At 34.2% G+C, this 26,949-nt stretch overlaps 1 protein-coding gene across 36 annotated transcripts in view; it reads right to left on the bottom strand.

Moving 5' to 3' along the window:
- Abi2 (abl interactor 2) overlaps positions 1-26,949 on the bottom strand; it is a 122,377-nt gene that overhangs the window by 44,984 nt on the left and 50,444 nt on the right. For 3 of the 36 annotated variants that reach the window (XM_058578190.1, XM_058578166.1, XM_058578169.1), the window contains exons 3-8: positions 16,843-17,019; positions 14,887-14,904; positions 7,923-8,020; positions 4,604-4,750; positions 3,747-3,871; positions 2,154-2,336 (exon numbers count right to left, since the gene is read on the bottom strand). In XM_058578190.1, coding sequence (XP_058434173.1) covers positions 2,154-2,336; positions 3,747-3,871; positions 4,604-4,750; positions 7,923-8,020; positions 14,887-14,904; positions 16,843-17,019 — 748 coding nt within the window. Of the gene's footprint in view, positions 1-2,153; positions 2,337-3,746; positions 3,872-4,603; positions 4,751-7,922; positions 8,021-14,886; positions 14,905-16,842; positions 17,020-26,563; positions 26,712-26,949 lie in introns of all 36 variants that reach the window. The other 33 variants (XM_058578168.1, XM_058578191.1, XM_058578167.1 and 30 more) reach the window with 19 other exon arrangements.

Below are 26,949 nucleotides of genomic sequence, written 5' to 3'. Positions count from 1 at the left end.
TGGTAGTTACACACTGTATGTGTTTGCCAAAACTCAGACATATACAATATAATAGGCAAATTTTACTTTATGTAAGTTATACATTAATAAAAAGAAAAAAGTACTTGATGACTCAAAGATATTGTAAAAAAAGACTATATTGATGTAAATTATTAAGATATTTATATTGCTTTTTGTTCTTTAAAAAACATAGTTAATTTATTCAATCACATAACAAAAGTTTATTTATTGAACCCTATGAGCCAGGTACTTGCTTCTAAATTATCATTTCATTACTAAAATGTTGACGCATGGGGTGTTCTATCCTTTCCAAGTCTGCAACCAGTTTCAAAATGCATTCTTTACTTATACAGGGGCACAAGAAGATTCCTATGCTTAATAAGCAATCTGGTCTAACCAAGTTGTATGTAGAACAACAACAAAAAAGCCTGTGTTTACATTTAACCACTATAGAAAGCTTTCCGTTATAAGTGCTATTATGGAAACTATCCCAAAAGACGACCATCCAAAATCAAATTTAGCTAAAAGTATCTTTTTTAAAACATGTAAATATCTGCTTATGGAGGCATAACTGAATAGTTTTTCTGTGAAATTACTTCATTGGCAAGCAAAATACTATGATGATATGTCCAAACACGCATTTTATAAGAGATAAAACCTGTTTACTAACCGGCATCACATTAACTGCTCAAATGTATTTTGTAGCTATTGGGATTTTACCTGGTGCCCCATCAAAACAGATTTTAGGTTGCATTATGAAAACACTAAAATATCAGTCAACTTAAACCTGACACCTTTTAAAAGTCCATTGCCCTATGAATTCCCATGGCTGCTAAAACAAGCAACAGATTGGTATAAAAGACATACAGAGGTTTTCAATTTGTTACATAAAATATTTCCAATGAAAGACATCTGGAATTATTGTCACAGACTTCTTGTTAACTGCACCACTTGTAACTGCATGGTGTTCTCATTTCTTGTGCTCTTGTTTGAGAAAATTTCAGGCAAGATGTGAAACTTAGTGTAACAAAGTTTAGTAGAAGGGAAAAGAGAAGGGGGCAAAAAGGCCTTCTCAAGGGAGAGAGTGGAGTCCTCTCAGAGAGGAAAGTGATGATGACATGCCCCCTTTGTTTTTAATTCTCCCATTTTCCTGAGTCCTGGAATCTCTGGTCTACATAAAGGTTAGAAAAGTACCCACCCTCCTCCTTCAGAGTATCTTAAGTTCTTAGTTGCAGGGAGGAGGAGTCTTAAATTCCTCAAGCCTGAGAGATTAGTCAGGCACTGAGAGTTTACAGGTTGTTTGAGGAGGAATGTAACATAATCCTATTGTTTAAGGGCTGGAATGGTATTAAAAGGCATGTAGGTGGAAGCCAGTATAGTATCCCCTAACTTCATGTTCCTAGGCTCAAGCCTCTCTCTATCTCACTTATTTATTTGTTTGTTTGTTTTGGTGCTAAAGATTGAACCCAGGGGCACTTTACTACTGAGCCACATCCCCAGCACTTTTTGTTTTTTTGAGACAGGGTCTCACTAAATTGCTTATTAGGGCCTCACTAAATTGCTGAGACTGGCCTCTAATTTATAATCCTCCTGCCTCAGCCTCCTGAGTTGCTAGGATTACAGGTATACGCTACTGTGCCTAGCCTCATAACAATATTTCTAACAACAACCTCTCAAAACTGTATAGAAGGTAGCACCACACTAAATTCATAAATCTTTAACAGAATGAAATTTAAGGTATTAAAAATGTGTACTTTTGCTACCCTATAAGAAAAACATATGACACTTTATCAGGATTTTCTCAAGAAATTCTAATTCTTGGTTACATGACACTTTCTATTAGAATTCATCTTTTTTTTTTTATGGTGAGGGAGGCACTGGGGATTGAACCCAAGGGCGCTTTACCACTGAGCTAAGTCCCCAGGCTTTTTTTTTTTTTTGAAGCCAGGGTCTTACTAAGTTACTGAAGTTGGCCTTAAACTTGCAATCCTCCTTCCTTAGCCCCCTGAGTCACTGGGATCATAGGTCTTTGTATTTTTTTTTTTAATATAAGTAGTACAAACAAACAATAACAAAATCATGAAGCTGGAGATCCAAGTAAGAGAATAGCCAAATGACTGGATCTATCTGCAAAGAAATAAGCTAATACTCACCTGTAGGGGGATTAGAAGAAACAACTGGGGGAGTTGGAGAAGTGAAGCCATCAGCAAGGGTCTGGGCACCCCCAGCAGCAGCCTCTGGGGCAATGGAGGAGGGAACAGTAGCAGGAACAAGAGGGGCAGGAGCAGATGCAGAAGTAGCAGGAAGGGGAGGAGTGCCAGAGGAGCCAGCAGGGGCTGAGGGGAAAGAGGAGTAAGAGGCAGTATTAATGAGGCAGTCACATTCAGCGGGATTAGAAAAGGCATTAGAGTATCTAACATTAGATATTCAGTGCTTTAACATTAACCAAAAGAATAGGGAGATGGAAAAAAAGAAGACGACTGAGGCTTCTGTTAAAGGTTATTAGGTATGCAGAAAATAATTCAAGATGCTCAGGATAACGTACAAAATTTTTAATTCATTAAAAACAAACTTTCCTTTTTATTCAAAAACCACAATCTGGAAGAAAAGAGCTCCCCACACATTGTTAATTTTAGTATAAAATACCATAAATAGGAAAAAAAAAACCTAAAGAACAGTATTCCATTTGAATAATATAAATCAGAAAAAAAGACATATACTCATATACTCAAGGTAAAATTATGTTAAAAAAAGAACTTAAACAAGTCTTTTTCATGATTTTTTTAAAATATTTATTTTTAGTTGTAGTTGAACACAATACCTTTATTTTATTTATTTATTTTTATATGGTGCTGAGGATGGAACCTAGGGCCCTGCACATGCTAGGCGAATGCTCTACCGCTGAGCCACAACCCTAGTCCTTCATGATTTTTTTATTTTATTATCTAAAGACTATAGAGGTTTAGCGCAGAGATGAAATGCTTGCCTATGTGGTGCAAGGATCTGAATTTGAACCTGAGTTATGAAAAACAAAAACAAAACAAACCAGGTCTTATGTACTCGTTATAACTAAACTAAATATTTAATAATCTATCCTGATGTCTTTTGAGTCATGCTTTTAACTTTGTATATCCTCAGATCAAATAAGCACATTTTTTCATTTCAGAGAAAAAAGGATAGCATTTCAGAGACTTTTAAATTCCAATAATCCACTAAATTTAACAGTCGAAACTACTTTCCTATTCTGCCATCCTTTATCACCAGTATGACTCTCATGCCAAGGCCCCCTGTGTCCAAAGATAAACACTGTCATAAACTAGCTGGAATTAAACATTAACTCATACCAAAGTAGCACCTGAAGCATCAAAGTACCAACTGAGCCACAGCACCAAAGGGTTAAAATCAAATAACAGAAAAGTACACAAGGCTGGGGCTGGGGCTCAGAGGTAGAGCACTTATCTCATTTGTATGGGGCCCTGGATTCAATCCTCAGCACCACATAAATAAAATAAAGGTATTATGTCCACCTACAACTAAAATAAAATATTTTTTAAAATAATAGAAAAATACAAAAAGAGCAAAAATTGTACAAATAATTTGGTTAAAAATAACAAATACATAAAGACTTGTCAAAATTCATGAAGTTTTAAGAGAAGAAAAAATCCTGATTAAGAAGAAAGTTTACTATAATTACATTAAAAATTGAAGTAAAATTCACAAAAGAAAAGCAATGATTACTGTTTTACCTGGAAACACACTGGGAGGAGATGGAGTAGGAACAGCAATAGGAACCCCCACACTCCCACTTCCACTGTTCTCCCGGCTGCTGCTCCGACTACTTGGGTGGCTTCCTCCACTACTCCCACTGCTGCTAAAGAAATAAAAGCCACCAAAATATGAGTATTTATACAGTAATATATCATTAGCATTTCCCAAAAATTGCTGAAATGAAAATAGCTATAAGAAAGACAATTCAAAAACCTTCCCCTTCAAGTATGAATTTCTTAATAAAGTTGGGGAAGAGCTGAGTTCAGTTAGCTTGTTTTGATAACTTTTAATAAGCTGTATTAAAGAAACTGAAAAAGACAAAAATTCTCCATAAATGTTGGAGCTCAACAAATCAAAATAACAAATATTACCTTCTTATATTCCAGTTTAATGCCCATCTGAAGAAACTTCTTTTACAATAAAAACATTTTTCTGAACAAATTATCTTATTTCAATTTGTAACGATATCTTGATATACTATCCCATACTAGTGTTTTGTCGTGTGTAGTTTTTCATCTGTAAAGTTCCACCAAAAAACAACTTGAAATTTTCCGCATCTGGTCCATAATTTCTTTTTTTTCCAGTTCAACTGAACTATTATCTTTGTAGAGGAGTTTGCACTTTGAAATGTCTGTTCCTTTTCTACTTCCTGGCTTCTCAAAGTTACATCAGAACATGAGGAGAGAGAGGTGGAATCAGATGAGGTTTGGGAGAGTAGAGTGAGGAAAAGAACTTAGAACTTAGCACTTGGAAAATGAGAGAGATTTAACTGAAGTTATCTGAACAGAATATGGTACTATGACCATCACATTTTGTGCTGAGGTAGAGAAAATACCTGTAAGTTCGATTTCTTTGATTCACAGAAGCTGTCCTCACAGGGCTCTGCTGCGAGGGAGCCATATTACGGGTTGGGCTAGGTACGTAATCATTTGGTACCACTGGAGGACGCACTGGCTCCAGTGTGCGATAAGGGGAGTGCCGCCTACAAAAAGAAGAGCGTATGTATTGTGTGATTAAGCAAGTTTCGGCACAATAAATTCCAAGAGCTGCCAATAGTGAAGTACAATTTACAATCAGAAATAGGAAATGTGTTTTAACCCAGCTACCAATTTTAGTCTTTCCTAAAGTATCACTTCTCCAACATTAGGGTTTTGGTAAGTATGCACTATTATTTTTCAGTTTCCAACCTCATTTCCCTGTGCTAATCCAATTCTGTTCCTTTATTTTCAGAGATCCCAAGAGTTTTCCACCACTGAAGCCAATGATTCCTACTCTACTCTTTTCTTAGAAAAAGTGTGAATTATTTTAGTATCATGTCAAAGTATCCCATTGCACTGCATGAAGCACTATCTTCCTCTCCCCTCTCTCCCTAAACCAAAAATGTTCAAAGACAGACACAAGAAATCCAGATTTTGGAATCACAAGCCCCACTCTGATGATAAATACCAGTCCCAACAATTCACTTCCCTTTCTCTGTTAATCTCATCTGCCATTCTCACAGCCTTACTTTCTCCCTCAACTTTCACCTTAGTTTCTCTCCAACTTCTCAAAATTCAACATTTACAAGGGCAAGAAAAAAATTTTAATAGACCACCTTAAATCCTTCTACATTATTTACTTTTAACCATAAAACACAAACCAGACTGATATTATTAACACACATTTCCCTCTTTTTCACAATTTTCCCTTTTAGAGAAGAAGATGAGAAGAAAATAAAATAGGAAGTAAAATTCACAGTGCAACATTAGTGATTATTAAATTAATTCTCTATTTGAAGTTTTTGAATTCTTCATGACAATGACAAATATGAAAATGATATCTTATAGATGAGATTCTGGTCTTTAAAAGAACAAACCTTGGAACATCAATATTTAAAAATTAAAAAGCTTTCTTCTCCTGAAATGATACTGTTCAAATGACTTATATATTTTTCAATAATTGACTTCCCAAAAGGCTCCCAGAGTTCCTCTAAGTATTGCTCCCCTGGACAACTCAAGTTTATGGATCAATGATTTTGAATGAGATCATTTTGTAATAAATGACCTTGTGACTCTAATACCCTCAAAGTCTCCCTGCATAAATACACATATTAATAATTAAAAATAGATAAGGTGCTGGATAGGAGAGTAGCTCAAAGGGGAAAAAGGAATGTCAAGACTCTAGATTTAAAATACTTTAGAGCCAGGCATTGTGACTCATGCCTGTAATCCCAGCTTCTCCAGAGGTTGAGATGGGAGAATCTCCAGTTCAAGACCAGTCTCAGCAACTTAGCAAGACCCCGTCTCAAAATAAAATAAAAAGGGCTGGGAATGTAGTTTAGTAGGTTCAAGCCTCAGTACCAATAAATAAATAAATATATACATACATACACATATACTAAAAAGTAGTTCAGGTATCTCTGAAATTATAATGTAAATACAAAAATGAAACAGGAAATTTATTAATTTTTAAGAATCTAATTTTTAGATAGTGTTTCCCAAATGATTTAAAAAAAAAAAAAAAGAAATATTCTATTTCATCCAGGGAGAAAACCCTTTGCTAACTGAGAACACAGTGAGGAAAATGACATAAACAAAGTCAAAAAAATAATAATTAAAAAAAAAAAACAAGGGGAGAAGAACAAAATATGATGACAAAGGCAAAGACTGTGAAAAAAAAAAATTAGGCTGTGACCATCAACTGACCGAGAGATGCTCATCAACTCTGGTCTCCAAGATCTTGCAGAACTATTGCTAATATCCAAGGAAAATAAATACTGGTATATGAATAAATCATCAAACTTTCAGAGCAAACTAAAATTTTATTTTACTAGAGATTACACAGGCTATCTTGCTAATAATCTTGATTTAAAACTTAATAATATCCATTAGATGCTTTACATAACAGAAATGTAAACATTCTCCAGAAAAATAAATAGTTCCTCCATATTGTTCTACTCTTACCACTGCACCAATACCCTACAACATCATCTTAATTCTACCCTGAAGTTTAAATGTTACTTGATCTACTAGACTCTTTTCTCTCTGTTGTAAGCATAAAACCATTCTACTCCTGGTTGGTAATCATGTTTATTCTGTCTTCTCCTACTCTCATTCTGTTTCCAACAATATTCTCCTTTATATCCCAATTCATTGTTGTCCCATCCTGATCCACAGTGGTTGGTTTTGTTTTGGGTTTATTTGTTTTATTTTGTTTCAGGGGAAGAGGGTTCCTGTATATGTGTATGTGTATGTGTGTTTGTATGTGTGTGTGTGTGTGTGTGTGTACATACACTGGGATTTTTGCTATTTACTTTTATTTATTTTTTTGGTGAGGGGGCCAAAAACAAGATTGCCAATTTAAAGCTTTTAGTATATATCACAAAGCCAATGGTTGTCAAAGCATTTTGTCTTTGTATTATATATTTTAAAAAATCCAATTTGTGGTATAGTGACCCTGAAAAGATAACAGAAGATAAATATTACCCCCTTTTACAGATGAAAAAACTGAATTGTTGAGAGACTGAATATAAAGGACCACAGGGCAAGCAGCAAGCCAGAACTTTAGCCAACTGTCTTCTGGGCTATATTTTATGCCCACCTGATCATAAATCTCAATCATGATAACTAAGCTTGTATTATGATGTTACAGAAGAAAAAAGGCAAGCTTTTCCATTAATTGACCATTTTGCCAAAAGTTAAATCCAGAGCCCAATTCTATAGCTCTAAATCAAAACTCAACAGTATCATAACAAGGTATATTGAATTTTATAATCTATACAGCCTTCTTGGGAAGGATAATCCAATACAACTATAATACAAAAGGACTGCAAAATATTTCTGGAAAAACAAAAAGTATAATGATTAAGATGGCAATTTACAGGAGCTGGGCTATAGCTCAGTGGTAGAGTGCTTGCCCAGCATTTGAAGCCCTGGGTTTGATCCCCAGCACTATTTAAAAAAAAAAAAAATCTCAATTTAAAATTCATTAGAAAAATAATTTCTAACCAAATATCTTTAATGTATAAAGATGTGCTTCCCAGAAAAAGGGAAAAATTACAAACCCAAGAAATAATCCTGGGGAAAAATCTTTTTTTGTAAATATTTTTTTAAAAAATCATTTTTAACACAACACTGCATGAAATTATTTTCTATTATACTTAGTTATATACTCACCCAAGTGTCCCTTTCCCTGACATAGGGGGACTGGGGGGTTTCTGAGTTGGAGGTGTTGTACGTGGCAGCCCACCCATCTTCATATTCTGGGTACTCACCTAAAAAATTTCGAGGAAAACTCAACTTAACTTGCATGCAGTGAAATAAAGTACTGGGGGGAAATAATGCTATGCTATTTAACAAAGGAAGGGAAGGTTTAAATACAGGAAAAAAATTAGAGGCCATGCATTTCATATGCAATTTCTAATCTACTATTATTCTACAGTTGTACTCAAAGGACTCTTCCTAACATGATTTTCAAATGATTATAAACTTGTATGCAAAGAATTTATTTGCCATTAGGCCATCACACCAACAGATCACTGGTTAGATTATATGATGTTACATTCAACTGAAGAAACTGCTAACTATTAAATTTTTACTTTTAATAAAAAATAACAATCAGAAACAATAAATTCTTCAAGTAATTCCTTATTTTTTAGTTAGCTTCCTTTAGACAGTAACTATATAAAACAAAACGTTTCCCAACTAAAAATACCCAACTATGCATATGATCCACTGTAATTAGAGGATATAAAATAAATTGTATGATATATAGAAAGAAAACTTTAGTTTTTTAAAGTTGCAGATCACCCTCACAATTCGAATTTCTTTAATGTTCTATTATGAGGAAATGACCTACCTGACAACTGCTAGAAATTAAGGCATATTCCCAAACATCTGAACCAGAAAGTTAGGACAGAGGTATTTCATTCAACTATGAGTAGCACAAAGGGCCACTGGTAGTATCCTGCTTCCAATGGGAATTTGGCCACTCAGGCCCAAACTAAAGGTTAATTCAGGCATAAGAAGGTGTGATATAGTCCTTTATCAGAGTTGGACCATGACTCTACTTACTATTCTATTCTCAATTGAACATAAAAGTATAGAAAACATGGATAATCTGGGAAAAACGAATGTCACCAAAGGAAAAAGAGAAATTTCTAGCAATCTGAATATCTTACAAAGAACTAACAGAAGTTATTCACAAATTCAATTCAAATGCAATCTCAAGTTGTTTGAGACTACCAATAGGTTAAGTTAATGCCCACAATGGGCACCTGACCCTATTTTAATCCTCTAATATTATAAACTGCTGGCTTTAAAACACACTTCAAAAAAAAAAAACATTTTAACTTTCTAATAAAAATATATTTTGAGTATTCAAATTGCATTTGTAAAATGAAGCTGTAAGATATTATATCAATGAAGTCAGAATACATTTATAATTTCAATTTTAAAATGTAAATTTTAAAAAAACAAATCATAATTGCATACTGATGTATCAAGGCTGTCAAAATCAACTCTGGCCTGGGTGATATTTTTTAGTTCTAAAATACTACTTTGTTATCTGAGTAGGCAAGAAATAACATATCAAGAAACAAATTCTTCAAATGAATAGCCCAGTGAACAAGTTGTGTGTGATGTTAAAACAATCTTTAATGACAAATGATACCTTGAAATATCAATATTATTAAAGTGAAGCATTTATCTGTAATCCTTTTGTTGCCGATTTTAAACCATAAATACAAAACAATTATCAAGTAGGAATAAAAATTAACTTATCCTTTCTCTCCCCCTCATTAAAAAGCAGAGGGCATACTAATTATATCTTACAATGAAAATGCTAAAAGGTTTTTTTTTTAATCAATCTACATTTGAGGAAAATTTTAGGAATAATCTCACAAATAACCAATATAGCTTTTAAAACTGTAGATCTTCATTCAATGATACCACAAGATTTTAAAGAGTAGTAACCAAAGTCCTTTAAGCTCAACCTTAAACAACATAAAACCCAAAGTTATAAGTGATGAGGGAGAAGTGAACCAAGCACTAAACTATAAATCAATATGCTAGAAACAGGAAGGAAAAGGAGCAAGAATAGAAAAGGAGTAAAAAAAAAAAAAAAAAAGAATTTTATTCTATACATGGGATAGCAAAAATACTTGAAAATAACTTTCCTATTTGATTTGTTTTAGGATTTGGTATATGAGTGTTTTTGTTTAAAATTGCAGTATCTTTAGAACCTGCTCCAAAAATAGATGCAAATTAACAATCCATAAATTAAAGTCTGGTGGACATCTAAACAAACAAAACTCAATATATTTTATAATCCATAGAATCCTCAAATGATTGTACTTGATTGATTAATGGGTTAGATGAGTAACTTAAATCACTTAAGGAACCAAAAAGATGCTGAGTAAAATCTAGTCTAATTTTATACTTCATTGATACTGTATTATTTTTCAAACAAGCTGAAAGAGTTTGCAATATTTTCCAAAAATCATTTTCTTTGTGAAAAATATTTCTGTGCTAATTTAAACAATAATTACACCACACGGAATATAAACACTGCCACCTACATTAAAGAAATAGAACAAAAATAAATGCCAAAAGAAGCCAGGCACAGTGGCACATACCAGTAATCCCAGTGGCTTGGGAGGCTGAGGCAGGAGGATCGCAAGTTCAAGGACAGCCTCAGCAACTTAGCAAGGCCCTAAGCAACCCAGCGAGACCCTGTCTCTAAATAAAATACAAAAACAAGGGCTGGGAATGTGGCTCAGTGTTTAAGTACCCTTGAGTTCAATCCCCTGTACCATAAATAAATAAATGATAGATAGATAGATAAATGCCAAACAAAACAATTTCTGTGTAAAAGGAGAACACGTGTTATAATTAAGCAAAACACTTGACTACATTGCGTGTTGATAGAGGTGAACTTCAACATTTGTATGTGTATGTACATATGCTTACACCAACAACTCTGAACAAAGACAAAGCAAGACTAGAGCTGCTTCATAATGGTAATTAGTCTTGAAATATTTTTTTTAATGAAATATTTTTTAAAAATATTTTTTAAAAGGCCAAGTATGGTGATGCAAACCTGTAAACCCATCTACTTGGGAGGCTGAGGTGGGAGAATCACCTGAGCCAAGGAGTTTGAGTCTAGCCTGGACAATATAGCAAGACCCCAGAAGGGCATCCAGGATGAGGGGATATAGCAAAATTATCATCTGGCACATAAATGTCCAGTTAATGGTCCTGAATCAGGAACAGTAGTGTTCGTTATACTTTTCAAAGTTTTATTTATGAATTGGAATGAATCTTTATACTGGCTGACAACAATAATTGTATTATGTATTCCAAATATTGTATTATTTATTCCAAAAAGCAAAAAATCCCTGTGACATAAGTGAAGAAAGTATTAGGCACAAGGAGGAACAGCAGGAAAAGCTTCTTCTTCTTCCCCGCCCCCCTTACTGGAGAGACACCTTCAAAACTGAAGAAATATTTCATTTAGGTCATGAAGATTAATGCTTGGCCATTCCTCAATACCTTCCTCTAGGCTTATGACAAAGGAATGCAAATGATATTGAAGGTATGAGTTCCTCTATTACCAAAAATCAGGTCTCATAAGGTTTGGAGATCTCTACACATCAGGTCAATTATTATACCTTAATATTTCTACAGTACTCCCAGCTTTCCTGCTATATTCTTCTGGTGCATTCAATACCTCCTGAATGTTGATATATCATGGTTATGTAATACATAACAATGTTTCACTCAATAACTGACTGCCCTCAGTTGGTGTAAGTATACTCCATGATGTTCACTCAATGACAAAATTACCTAATGGCATATATATATCCCTATTATTAAGTAATGTATGGCCATATAATTTTGATTTAAAATGGCAGGGTTTTCTAGCATTCTCTGAACTTCAGGATTACTTCTAAAGCATTATTTCTAAAGCTCGTCAGCCAATTATCTCTACTTCACAGAAGTCATCACCTCCTACTGACAGATGATCTACTGCAATAGGTCAGAAGTAGATGTATTCTAAAATAATATGTGATATATCCCTCATTTTATCAATCACCTACCAGACTATTATGTATAAGAATACAGGCCTATAGATACAGGAGAGAGTCTGGGGAATACAATGGTCTATAAAAGTAATAAATATTACTAATATATTTAAAACAAAAAGAAATGTTTACAAATTCTATAGAAATCAAACAAAAAAGAAATACCAATATGCAAAGAAATTGTTAGAAAGTTTCAGAGAGAAATAACTGAGTTACACTATTAAACTAAAAAAGAAAAGGAATAGAGGAGAGCAAGGGGATTGAGAGAGGGGGAGGAGGGAAGTGCAAGGGGAAGTACTAGGGAACAAATCTGCCAAATTGTGTACATATACTCTATACTGCAATGAATCTCACATATATATGTGAGAAAATGCACTAATTAAAATAACAGTAAAAAGAGAAGGGAGATCAGTTAAGTAGGGCAAGCAGATCCAGGAAGGAAGGAGGAAAGGGTAAGGGAAGGTACTGAGGAATAACAATAATCAATTAGGTGCATATATGAACATGGCATTATGATCCCACTATTATGTATAATTTTAATGCACCACTTAAAAAAATAAAAGTGCACTTAGCATGCCAAGGCCTTGGGTTCAATCTCATCACCACAAAGAAAAAATCTGATTTAAAAATACAAAGAGAAGGGGCTGGGGTTGTGGCTCAGTGGTAGAGTACTCATCTAGCATGCACGAGGCACTGGGTTCGATCCTTAGCACCGCATAAATGTAAATTAAAGATATTGCGTCCACCTTAAAAAAACTAAAAAATACAAAAATTTTCGGGCTGGGACGTAGCTCAGTGGCAAAGCATCTGCCTTGCAATTGCAAAGCCCTGGGTTCAACCCCTAGTTCCAAAAACAAACTTTTTTTAAATACAAAGAGGAATATGTGTAGGTTATGTCTGTATATGGAATAGAGGATGGGATAAAACTTGTCAAGTACCTCTGAACCTTCATTCTCTGTCCAGCATTATTCTCCACTATATTCCCATTCAGTGCTTAATTCTTTGGATTCCTAGAGTAGAGCTTTTTGGTGCAAAGAGCAAAAGATGTTACTATCTAAATGTGATGTTAAGGGATGTCATCTAAGTATAATTCCTTGTTAGACCTTTCTAGGAGCCTCTCAGTTGGACCTGTCTCCTACATGGGAACAGACCCTGAACTCAGGAAGTTTAAGAAGGAATCACAGTGGGAAACAAGCATGGCATAGCAAGTTAGACAACTGATCTAAATCTTACAGGTAAAGGATCTATTTCTGTGTTTTCTTCAGTTAATACTTCTGTGTATCTCTATCACTTTGGAAGTTAACACATTAATAACCAAAATTTAAAGCCAGCCTTTAGAGGAAAAGGATGAAGACAGTCACATACCCTGCTTTTGGGTCTTCCCATTTATAAGGAAATCAGAATCTCCCCACAATTCCACATACCTAATTCACCTAACCTGAGGGTTCAAAGTCAACGCCCATCAATAACACAAGGTATACATCTGCCTGGGCTCCTCTAGTCAGCCTTATCTACCATAACCAGGTGAAATTTCTGTGACCATAGTTAACACTAGTTAATGACTCAGGACTCAATCATCTTGTCTAATGGTTACCACTGACTATGCTGAAGACATGGAAACAACAGGATGTCAGAAAAAATACTTGAAAAGATATTATAAAGTTTGGTTTAATAAATAAGAGGGGGCTGGGGTCGTGGCTCAGTGGTACAGTGCTTGCCGAGCACGTTCAAAGCCCTGGGTTCGATCCTCAGCACCACATAAAAATAAACAAAATAAAACTATTAAAAAATTAAAAAATAACTAAGAGAAACATTGTGGTGAAAATCATTTTTTTAATATTTGTTGATTGACCTTTATTTATTTAATTAATTTATTTATATGTGGTGCTGAGACTCAAACCCAGTGCCTCACACATTCCAGGCAAGTGCGCTACTGCTGAGCCATAACCCCAGCCCAGTGAAAATCATTTTATTAACATTTTATTTGGGGGCTCGGGCTACAGCTCAGTGACAGAGCACTTGCCTAGCATGTGTGAGGCACTAAGTTAAATACTTAGCACCACATAAAAATAAACAAATAAAATAAAGACATGCTGTCCATCTGCAACTACAAAAAAAATTTTAAACATTTTATTTGACAGATTCCTGAATATAGTTGAATTATTTTAACATTGATCCTCCAAAATAATAAAATGTTACTGAAACAAATCACAACAGGAATATATCTCTAATTAAATTACTTTCTTCCCCCTAGTGCTGGGAATCAAACCCAGGACTTCACACACGCTAGCCAAGTCCTCTATCACTCAATAATATGCCCAGTCCCTATCTCAAATTTTTAATTTGTAATTTGTTAAATATTACCATGAGTTTTGCTGTTTTATATACAATCAATATTCACCTTTAAAAACTCTTAAAGTGAACTTATATCAAAATACATATTTTATACAGTTATTTGAAAAAAGACATTTTTTGTAAGATACATGATACTGCAACTTAAACACATAACACTGAATATTTTGTGCTTCTCAGTTTCTTTATATTAATTAATAATCAGAAAATAACAGATTGTCCAAAAGGTATATAGTAAAGCACACCATTTATAGAATAAAAAGGCTATTACACAGGGGGAGGTTTAAATACAACACATATGTTGGCCCTCCAATCCATAACAAATTTTTACACTTAAAAAATCCAGCTAATTTTATTTCCTAACAACATTTTATGATAGAGTAGCTTACATTTCAGTTTCACAAAATATAATAATGTTACAAAATAACCATTCATTCAACAGATACTTACTAAGCACCTGATGTCTGTCAGGCACTATTCTAGACACAAAGTATAAAGCAGTGAAGGAAACAGACAAAATATCTAACCTCAAGTAACATGAAGACATATACAAAGCTGCAAGACAAAAATAAAATAAACAGGTATTTTTTTTTTTTTTTTTTTTTTTGGTTTTAAAAGGCCAGGCACCAAATATCTTTTTACTCCCCATATGTAATATTCTACATAAGAACAAAGAATGGAAATCCAGCCCTGGAATCTCTTACCTTAAATCTAAGCAACCACTTAATGCATAAATGGAGCAAATAAAAGAGGTAAGGAAAAAAAGCATTGAAAGGTTAGTTGGAACTTCAGGATGTGAAGAGAAAGGAAAAAAAACAGAAAAACAAGTTAAGCATTCAGCATTAACAAAATAATGTTTCAGTAGATCATAGAAAGAGTGGTTAAAGCAGAATGTGTCATGAACAAGAGTTTCTTTGATGAAATTATTTAAAACATTATTTTCATCAAAAACTTAATTTCATTAAAGATTTATTCAAATTAGTGATCCTTGAACACTAAAATACAATGAAGGGACTACAAAGTCCTAAAAAAATAACATTTTACTTTGAAGAGTAAACAAAAATCACTGGAAGGAAATCACCTTTTAATTATATAAATAGACAAGCACAAATGTAAATTTGTTGCATTCCAAGTGTCTTTTGGCATTAGATTCTGGCAGTATCCTAAAACAGTCTATTAGAAGTTGTTAGCATTGAATAAGTTTTCCCAAGTTAGAATAAATTTCAGTTATTAATTAACCAGTCAATTGCATATCCTATTTCAAAATGTTCTAATTAGGAATTAAGATGCATATAGATATCAATTATAAAAATAAATATCAAATTCCAGATAATAATATTTTCAAAACTCTGAAGGAAAATATTTTAAAACTAAATTTGTACCTAAATTTACATAAAATTTATATTTAACTGACTTATGTCCATAAAAGTATAGATGTATTTTTTAAAATATGTTTATATATATTTGGGGTTGGGGTTTTGGCTCAGCGGTAGAGCACTCGCCTAGCACGTGCAAGACCCTGGGGTTTGATTCTCAGCACCACATAAAAATAAAATAAAATAAAGGTATTGACAACTACAACTAAAAACTATATATTAAAATATATATATATATATATATATGTTTATATTACCAACTGCATGAACTATAGAGTTTCACTATAGGCATATATCCATATATACTCAAAGTCATATTTGATAAGTGATTGTCTTTTAATGTTTATTTTTTAGTTGTAGGTGGACATAATACCTTTATTTTTATTTTTAATGTAGTGCTGAGGATTGAACCCAGTGCTTCACATGTGCTAGGCGAGCGCTCTACCACTAAGCCACAACCCTAGCCCAATTCATTATCTTTTAAATCCCTGTTAAATATAAATTTTAATACTTAGCTGAGGCTCTAAATGTTTTAAGTACAAATACCAATTTAAAAGAAATCCACATGCTATTCTATTGTTGCTGGTGTTTTTTGGTTTTCTTTCATTCGTGTGTGTGTGTGTGTGTGTGTGTGTGTGAGATTTTGCAGTACTGGGGATCAAATCCAGGGCCTTACACAGGCAAAGTGCATGTTCTACCACTGAGCTACATTCCCAGTCCTCCTCAGTTTTGACCATGGCACTTGATATACATCCAAGGTACTCTAATACATCTTGAAAGATAGGCAAAATATGCAATGGCTACATACTCAAAAGCAGTGGAAAAATTAATTCACGTATTATTTTATCTACACTATTCTCACCCAAAACACTGAGATAAAATTATACTAGGGAAAAAAACAAAGCACATGTCATTAATGGGTTGTTTCCAAAAACTAATGCCAAAAGTCTGCTGATAAATTTTTGGGATAAACTAAATACTTTAATAGCATCTTTAATTATTTTTAATCAGTAATATTAAATCATTAAAAGATTAATAAAGATTATACCACATTGATCCATCTGAATGAAATATTACCATAATTGATTAAGCAAATTCAATTTATTCAAAGATGACCATTCAAAACCGGAGAATATAGCACTAAGAGAAAAAGCAAGAAGGATAAAATAGTTATAGTAGTAAGGAATCCTTACGACCACAACTGGGTCAAGAGTTGGTCCTCTCTAAAGGAAAGATAAATGTTTAATTTCCTAAAGAGTTGGTTGACAAAAAAAATATACTTACCTTTACCCCATGCCCAATGTCATCCAGAATTGTATAATCAATAGGTTTTCTAATATAACGAACTGGTCGCTCAAGATTGGCTGGAGCAATAATCTTATGTGTCCTTGAAGTGTTTTTATTGGTAGTCAAAATGCCAATTTCTCTTCTTGCAACTTTCTCTTTATGAATATCAACTGTCTGCAAGATATAATATTTAAAAAATAGACAACACAAAAATGTATGCTCTGATATCAAAAACCAAAATACAAATACCCAAAGATTTAACACTGCTGTTTTTATTCACTTGTTAAAGTTTCTCCTTTATGGATTTTTCTCAATTTTAGGCTACTGCAAAGGTTAGCAAACCACACTCCACAGGCCAAATCTGGCTTACCACCTAATTTTACAGCCCACAAGCTAAGAGTAGTGTTTACATATTTTAATGACTTTAAAAAAGAAGAAGAAAATGTCCTGATGTGAAAATTATACGAAATTCAAATTACAGTTTCTGTAATGTTTTTTAATTTTTTTTTCATTTGCTGATAGACCTTCATTTATTTATATGAGGTGGAGAGAATCAAACCCAGTGCCTCCCACATGCCAGACAAGTGCACTACTGCTGAGCCCCAGCCACAGCCCCAGTTTCTGTAATTTTATTAGAATACAGACACACTGCTTACTTGCTGACTTTCCTGTGGCTACTTCTACACTACAATAGAAGATAAGTAATCACAACAAAGAACTTATGGCAAACAAAATCTCAAAATATGTTATTAGCTGGCCTCTTTACAGAAAAAGTTTGCCAACCCTGAATTAGAGCATGCCATGTTTCACTCTCCATTAAGATTTAGTCTTATAAAATGATGAGAGCCCAAATGATTTATCAGTTATGTTTTTAAATAACTTATTAGCAAAATTTGTATTAATGCTTAAATATATTTTCATTTAAAAAGAGAGAGAGCTAAAATATAAATACATGCTAAAAAGTCAATTTAATAGTAAAACTTAAGTTTGCCTATATTTTATCATGACATAAGGCTTACCAAACATTTCATTAATTTATCTGTACTTATTAAATTACAGAACAACATTTAGTACAAATGACAATGTATTTTACTTTACAGTATTCTATTTGCTAACAAAGGGTACATTTCTCAGATAATTAATTTATTAAAGCATCACTTTTTTAACTGCTAGTTGCAAGTTAGTGGTACATAGCAGCAATTACTTTAAATGAAATGCAACAGAAACATAACACTGCAAGTACACACAGTAAGGTTAAGTACCGTTTCTTTAAACATGTTTGTTATATAAATAAATACATATGCGAAATATGCACTGAATACCACATAAAATGCATTTTTCTCCTGCAGGTTGCAATCAGAGTCTGCAAAAGACTTGACTAAAACTAGTCACATCTCTTTACCACCATTTCTGGCTCAAGCAGCAATTAATGGTCACTTTTTTTCCCCCAAAGTTCTCCCCAGTCCTACTTCAAGAAGTAACAATGAAAACAATGATAAGCATTCTGACATTATTAAATATCACTTAAAGAAAAGTGCATACTAATCATTTATCCTTCTAAACTGTCTCAGGTATGAAGCTTGAAACACATTGAAAGACTTCCATTTCTCTACAACCAAGAGATCTTACAAGAAACAGACTGTTCCAGAAGCAATAAGTCTCTGAACTCTTTCTGTGCAAGACCCTGGGTTTGATTCTCAGCACCACATAAAAATAAATAGGTAAACTACAAGATTCGCTTTCCTTGTCATCTACTTGAGGGAACTAGCACAGTACAGAAAAACTTGCATTAGTGACATTAATATTGACTTAATTTTTAAACTTCAGAGATTGAATAAAGATTGAAGATGAATAAAGTTTAATAAGTCATCCTGAATGATTAAAATATGGGCTAGGAAAATAATTTCATTGCTTACTAGCAAATGTTCTTCAAGATAAAAACAATGTATAACACTTTTTTATGTAATTGATCTTGTCAGATCAATAAGAGAAAATTCATCAGAGAAGTTAATACTCTTGTAGATATTGATTTTGCTCTCCCTAGTTTTTAGAAACACACTTAACTTATTCAGATATGAAAACATAAGAATGCAAACCTGACAAACTACAATAGAATTTAAACCTTACAGCAAATTCAACTTCAATTGACATTCTATAACCAATTATTCTTTGCTGTGGGAAGGCTTTCCTGAACAATGTAGGATGTAAACCATCCAGGCAGACACCTGTAAGCATGCCTTCCACCTCCAGATATAAAAATCAAAAATGTTTGACATTGTCAAATGTCCCCTTAATGGCAAAACTGCTCTAGTTAATATTCAAAACTGTAGAAAGAAATGATTCATTTGCTTGTTCCTTCCATTATTAACTCTCCAATAGCAATTGTTTTCAAACTTTCCACGAGAGCTGACTCAACATTAATGCTTCGAAGGCCCTGGGTTCAATACCCAATACCACATACACATGAAAATCAAATCCTCTAATGATTGCCTAAGAATAAATATTTGGAGTCAATTTTTTTTAAATGTCCATAATAATAAAGGTAACATATAAATATCTGGCTAAGAAACCCAAAAAGTATTAATTTGGCTGGTTTGGTTTGGTTGTTTGTTACAGTCCTAGGTCTTGAACACAGGGCCTAGCACATGCTAGGCAAGCACTCTACTACTCTGCTAGATTCTCAGCCCTATTAATGTTGTTCTTACCATTCACTACCACACCAGTCTGAACTATAGTAGTTCTTATGGATAGAATCAAATATGCCTTTAGAAAATGTATGTGGTTTTATTTGGACTTTGAATAAAAACTTTGAGAGCACTAAATCTATTCCATAAATAAGTAGAGAATTTAGCCCAGAAAATTCTGAGGTTTTCAGCAATCACCTATCTCAATTTTACAAAAGCTTTTTCCTTATAGAAAATATAAGCGTATTCAAATTAAAATAATACAATGGACATCACCACCCCATACTTATTGCAGCTTCAATATTCATCAACTCACAGTCAAATATCAGTCTTAAAAAATATTTAGTGGGGCTGGGGTTGTGGCTCAGTGGTAGAGCACTTGCCTAGCATGTGTGAGGCACTAGGTTTAATTCTCAGCACTGCATATAAATAAATAAAATAAAGGTTCATAAACAACTAAAAATATTTTTTAAAAAAATTTAGTGAAGTTCTTATATTTTTAAATATTTATTTTTTTAAATAAAAAATATGGCTACTGTTTTCCTAAATCAAATAACACAGTCTCTATTACCTTTTCCTTCATGATATTTTTGACATTATAATACTAAAGCATATTAAGTTAAATTTTTAGAAGTATAGGTTCAATAGTGATATTTAGTAAGAATTCTAATAGTAAAAAAAATAATAATTCAAATTTATCCTGGGTTTCTAAAGTTATAAATTATAAGATAATAAGCTTACACTTATTCAGAAAAGGCCTCAAGAATAACACTCACCTGTGGCAAGTAAAATACATGTTTACCTAGCAAACAAATATGATCTAAACTAATGCAAGTCTACTCACTGTTAATACTATTATTGTTTGCTGCAGAGCACATTAACAAAAAAACATACCAATGAATATCACTGCAATGTACAGGACTTGAACATCTATTCTTCAATGGTTCCTTATTAGAAAGTCTTCCCATCCTTCTTACTGCTATTGCCAAGCTGATCTCACATGCTGCAGGCTGCCCCCAAGACACTTCAGCCACACAGTGCCAAACCAGGTTCTTATAGGATATCTCAATTTCCTTGAGGAAATCAGTAATACTGACTTCCAGAGCTCCTTCGCAAGCCTAAGCCCCACTCCCAAATCTCCCTCATGAACCCAAGCACATGCTCAGGCCACAGCAGATGACAGAAAGATACTTGTATAAATATTTTGTTTTAGGTTTCTCCATGCATTGCTGTTTCCCATTACCACATATATTGAGAGTTGACTGTACTGGATAGCACTACCTCAGTTAGCTGCCCATCAGTGTGGGAAAAAATCTGCAATCAAACAATTACAGTTGATTAACTAAGTTGGATGTTTTTTAATATGTCTCATTAATTAAGCTAATGTTTGAACTAAGCATTTAATTATTTAAATTACACATGTGCTACAAATTATGCATGTTTCATAATATCAAATCATTACTAACAGTAATTTTTGTTTATTCATTTTATAGTAATATACAAACTATGCATAGGAAATGTATAAATTCTACTATCTATATATAATCACATATTAATAATCTTAAGTGGTATTTAAGAATTTTTAAGCAAAAATATATATATATACATAGCTACATATAGAGAGCTTTAAATAAAAAGTTATCCTACATGTTGAGTTATTGAAGATTTATACCTTCCACTGCCTTTTAGTACCTAACCCTTGATAAGCATTACTTCCATAGTTTTAAATTATTTTACAATTATTCTTTTGTATCTCCTTTACTTACTACCTACTAATTAATACAGTGCCTGGCCTAATAATTCCTATTTAGCTCTTGGAAGAATGGGAGGAACACTGCTTTTTAACACTCCTTATGTTGCCTTTCTCTCTCTCCTTTATTTTATTTTATTTTTTTGCAATGTTGGTACATTCCCTGCCCCTTGACCACTCTCTTTATCTTTTATTTTAAGCCATGATGAACTGAACACAGACAGTGCTACTTTTACTAAGCAAGAGAAAAGATGGGCCTTGCTCCTAAGAATTTTAGTTTATAAATTTAAAAGAATTTCAGTTTAAATAATATTCTAGAAGTTTTTTTTTTAACTTACCAAAATGGACACAAAATCACGCACAAAGTAAACAAGATACATCCTTATACTTTATACTACACTGACTCAAGGGTGTGTCTGTATGTGCTTATATATGCAAGTATTTAGTAAAATTATATGTCTATTCTGACATTTACACATCACTGAAAGAATTTGTTTTTGTGGTACTGAGGACTAAACCTAGCATGTCCTATCATTTAGCTATATGTCCAGCCCTTTTTAGTTTTTATTTTGAGAAGTGTTGCAATAAATTGCCCAACCTGGCCTTGAAATGGCTATCCTCTTCCCTCCACCTCCAGAGTGAACAGGATCATAGACCTGCACTCCTACAACCTGGCTCATGCTTGAAAAATATTTAATGTTAACTCCTACAGTTTGAAGTTTAAAACGTTCAGTTATTTTTTAAAATAACAAATTTCCAAAGAATTAATTAACAGCAACAAAGCTAGAGGCATAATTTTTAAAAAATCAAAATTCATCATCCCTAAAGTACCTAAAATAACCCATGTCAAGAACCTATCCTGAGACAAACCACTGTGACTCAGCGCTAAAGGATCCCGCTGAAACAACGGGTCGGCCCTTCTGAACCTGCGGAGGTTAATACCAACCGAGCCTTCATTGGCAGTGGCTACAGGATTGAGACGGAGCTTGGGAGAGACGGTCAGGACCTACCCGTTGCATCGGTCACCAGGCAAAGGGGAATGAACTGTCGCCATTCCCATGGGATACCACCATGGCAGAGAACTGACGTCACCAGAATGCGGCAGAGGAGATAACTTCATTGAAACTGGCGGCGGCAGGTGTGTAACCCCCTAGCCTTCCCTCTCCACACAGCGGGGAAACCTCAAGAGCCCCTCCCAGCTCTCCCCTGAGCGCGATAGTCAGACAGAGGGAATCAGGAGCGGCGCGGGACCCCCGGCTACCGCTCCGACCAGTGCTGACAACTGAGGTCTCTTGCACCAGCTGCCGGGGGCGTGGCTACCGGAGGGCAAGCAAAATACGCTGAGGGTTCTCAGCCCCAAGCTCCACAAACTTAGGGTTTGAGGGAATGGCAAACAGGGAGAGTGTGCCCAGTCGTTCAAGAAAATAGGGCTCCCGGGAGCAGCAGACCTGGCGTGTAGCCAGTATTGTGGTGAGCGTCACCTGTGAGCGGGGCCTGGCTGGAGGAAAAGTGGGGAAGTGACTAGACACAAGACAAGGCCCTAGGCACTCAGGATTGGAGACCCACCCAGTTGGGGAGGAGGAGCTGCTGCACAGTGATTGGTTCCCACGTATTGAGAGGAGACGCTTGGCCCGGTGGGCAAAGCTCCACCTACTGGAAGAGAAGTTAATGGAACTCTAAGACTACATTTTTTAAATTTTTTTTTAATTTGTGTTTTTTTTCCATTTTTATTTTTTTAATTATTTTAATTTTTTTATTTTTTTTTAATTTTCTAATTTTTTTATTTTCTAATTTTTCTTTTGTCTTTTCATTTATTTTCAATTTCCTTATTCCCCTTTCCTTGAATTCTACCTGTTTACTTTCATTCTCTTCAGTGAATTCTTCCCTTCCATTCCCTTCTAATACCTTTCCTCCCAAGCTTCACGACGCTGTTTATGTGTAATTTACTAAATATGTATAGGTCAATGTTCCGAGGTGTTATATGGTGCTACCAAGTCCCTAGCTACCCCCAAATACTCCAGACCATTCTCCTGTTAATATCCCACGTCAGTAGAGCAACCCTCCAAGGTTGCCAAGAGATACCATCCTCAATACCATCACATCATTCGACCTAAATATAAGTCCCAAGACCAAACCACAGACCGCTATATGCCATCAGAATCTGTACACAGTTTAGGAAATGAATGAATCTGCATTAAAGTGCAACAAAACTCATCATCTCTAGTCATAGTCTCCCATCACAAGAGAGACCCCAGAGACACACAAAACCAAATAAATTTATAGGAGCAAACAGTAACTCAGCAGTCAAACAGAACAAGAAGTAACATGAGCAGCATGAAAAAGCAAGGAAGAAAAGGAGTACAAACAATGCAGGACAGCTTAAATACTCAGGAGGACCTAGAGGCATCAGAAAAATGGTCAAATAAAGAACTCAAGGAATACCTTAGACAGATGGAATGGAATCTTAAAGAGGATATGAGACAGCAAATTCAAACAATGAAAGAACACATTGAAAATGAATTACATAAACAGATATAAGAAGCAAATAAGCATCTTTATCAGGAGATAGAGATTATAAAAAAAAATCAAACAATAATTCTAGAAATGAAGGAAACTATAAACCAAATTAAAAACTCAAATGAGAGTATCACTAACAGAGTGGAGCAAGTAGAAGCCAGAACATCAGATAATGAAGAAAAAATATATCAACTTGAAAAGAGTCTAGCCAACTCAGAAAGGCTGGTAAAAAATCACGAGAAAAACATCCAGGAGATATGGGATAACATAAAAAAACCAAACTTAAGAGTCATCGGGACAGAGGAAGGTATAGAGGTTCAAACCAAGGGAATGAGCAAACTGTTGAATGAAATAATTATAGAAAACTTTCCAGAAATAAAAAAGGAAACAGATGTACAAATTGTAGATGCATACAGGACACCGAGCATACAAAATCACAGTAGACCAACGAAAAGACACATTGTTATGAAGATATCCAATATACAGAACAAACAGAAAATATTAAAAGCTACAAGGGAAAGGAGGCAGATTACATTCAGGGGTAAACCAATAAGGTTAACAACGGATTTTTCATCACAGACGCTGAAAGCAAGAAGATTCTGGAACAACGTATTTAAACACTGAAAGACAATGGATGCCAACCAAGAAGTTTGTATCCAGCAAAATTAAGCTTCAGGTACGACAACGAAATAAAAATCTTTCATGATAAACAAAAGTTAAAAGAATTTGCAGCCAGAAAACCAGCATTGCAAAGCATCTTGAGCAAAACACTACATGAGGAAGAAATGAAAAACAATAACCAAAACCAACAGTGGGAAGTACCTCAGTAAAGCCAGAGGGTGGGGGGAAAGCTAATCATGGAGAAACAAACCAAATTAAAAAATATATATATAAATAATCAAACATGGCTGGAAGTACAAACCATATATCAATAGTAACTCTAAATGTTAACGGCTAAAACTCACCAATAAAGCGACATAGGCTGGTAACATGGATTAAAAAAACAAATCCAACAATATGCTGCCTCCAGGAGACACATCTGATTGGAAAAGACATACACAGGCTGAAGGTGAAAGGTTGGGAAAAAATATACCACGCACATGGTCCTCGTAACCAAGCAGGGGTGGCCATCCTCATATCGAATAAAATCGACTTCAAGACTAAGTTAATCAAAAGGGATAAGGAAGGACATTATATACTGTTAAAAGGAACCATTCACCAACAAGACATAACAATTATCAATATTTATGCAACAAATAAGGGTGCTGCGACGTTCATAAAACAAACTCTCCTCAAGTTCAAGAATCAAATAGACCACAACACAATAATTATGGGTGACTTCAACACACCTCTCTCACCATTGGACAGATCCTCCAAACAAAAGTTGAATAAAGAAACTATAGAACTCAAGATCACAATCAATAACCTAGACTTAACTGACATATATAGAATATATCAACCATCATCAAGTGGATATACTTTTTTCTCAGTAGCACATGGATCCTTCTCAAAAATAGACCATATATTACGCCATAGGGCAACCCTCAGGAAATATAAAGGGGTTGAGATAATACCATGCATTTTATCTGATCATAATGGAATGAAACTGGAAATCAATGATAAAATCCTACATCACAGGGAAAATGAACAATATGTTACGAATGATCAATGGGTTACAGAAGACATAAAGGAGGAAATCAAAAAATTCTTAGAGATAAATGAAAATACAGACACAACATATTGGAATCTATGGGACACAATGAAAGCAGTTTTAAGAGGGAAATTAATCGCCTGGAGGTCATTCCTCAAAAAAAGAAAAAACCAACAAATAAATGAGCTCACACTTCATTTCAAAGGCCTAGAAAAGGAAGAGCAAAACAACAGCAAATGTAGCAGAAGGCAAGAAATAATTAAAATCAGAGCGGAAATCAATGAAATTGAAACAAAAGAAACTATTGAAAACATTGACAAAACTAAAAGTTGGTTCTTCGAAAAAATAAATAAGATCGATAGACCCTTAGCCATACTAACAAAGAGAAGAAGAGAGAGAACTCAAATCACTAACATACGGGATGAAAAAGGCAATATCACAACAGATGCTACAGAAATACAGAAGACAATTAGAAATTATTTTGAAAACCGATATTCCAATAAAATAGAAGACAGTGAAGACATCGATAAATTTCTTAAGTCCTACGATTTGCCCAGACTGAGTCAGGAGGATACACACAATTTGAACAGACCAATATCAATGGATGAAATAGAAGAAGCAATCAAAAGACTACCAACCAAGAAAAGCCCAGGACCAGATGGGTATACAGCGGAGTTTTACAAAACCTTTAAAGAAGAATTAATACCAATACTTTTCAAGTTATTTCAGGAAATAGAAAAAGAGGGAGCTCTTCCAAATTCATTCTATGAGGCCAACATCACCCTGATTCTGAAACCAGACAAAGACACCTCAAAGAAAGAGAACTACAGACCAATATCTCTAATGAACCTAGATGCAAAAATCCTCAATAAAATTCTGGCGAATCGGATACAAAAACACATCAAAAAAATTGTGCACCATGATCAAGTAGGATTCATCCCTGGGATGCAAGGATGGTTCAATATATGGAAATCAATAAAAGTAATTCACCACATCAATAGACTTAAAGATAAGAACCATATGATCATCTCGATAGACACAGAAAAAGCATTTGACAAAGTACAACATCCCTTTATGTTCAAAACATTAGAAAAACTAGGGATAACAGGAACTTACCTCAACATTGTAAAAGCTGTCTATGCTAAGCCCCAGGCTAGCATCACTCTGAATGGAGAAAAACTGAAGGCATTCCCTGTAAATTCTGGAACAAGACAGGGATGGATGCCCTCCATCATCAATTCTCTTCAATATAGTTCTCGAAACACTGGCCAGAGCAATTAGACAGACGAAAGAAATTAAAGGCATAAAAATAGGAAAAGAAGAACTTAAATTATCGCTATTTGCAGAAGACATGATTCTATACCTAGAAGACCCCAAAGGATCTACTAGAACTAATAAATGAATTCAGCAAACTGGCAGGATATAAAATCAACACACATAAATCAAAGGCATTTCTGTATATCAGCGACAAAACTTCTGAAATGGAAATAAGGAAAAACACC

Source organism: Marmota monax, unplaced genomic scaffold, assembly GCF_021218885.2.
Source record: "Marmota monax isolate L192 unplaced genomic scaffold, Marmota_monax_Labrador192_F-V1.1 WCK01_AAM20220418_F8-fsc00095, whole genome shotgun sequence".
Classification (NCBI taxonomy): Eukaryota; Metazoa; Chordata; class Mammalia; order Rodentia; family Sciuridae; genus Marmota; species Marmota monax.
This window is presented reverse-complemented; position numbering and strand designations above follow the sequence as displayed.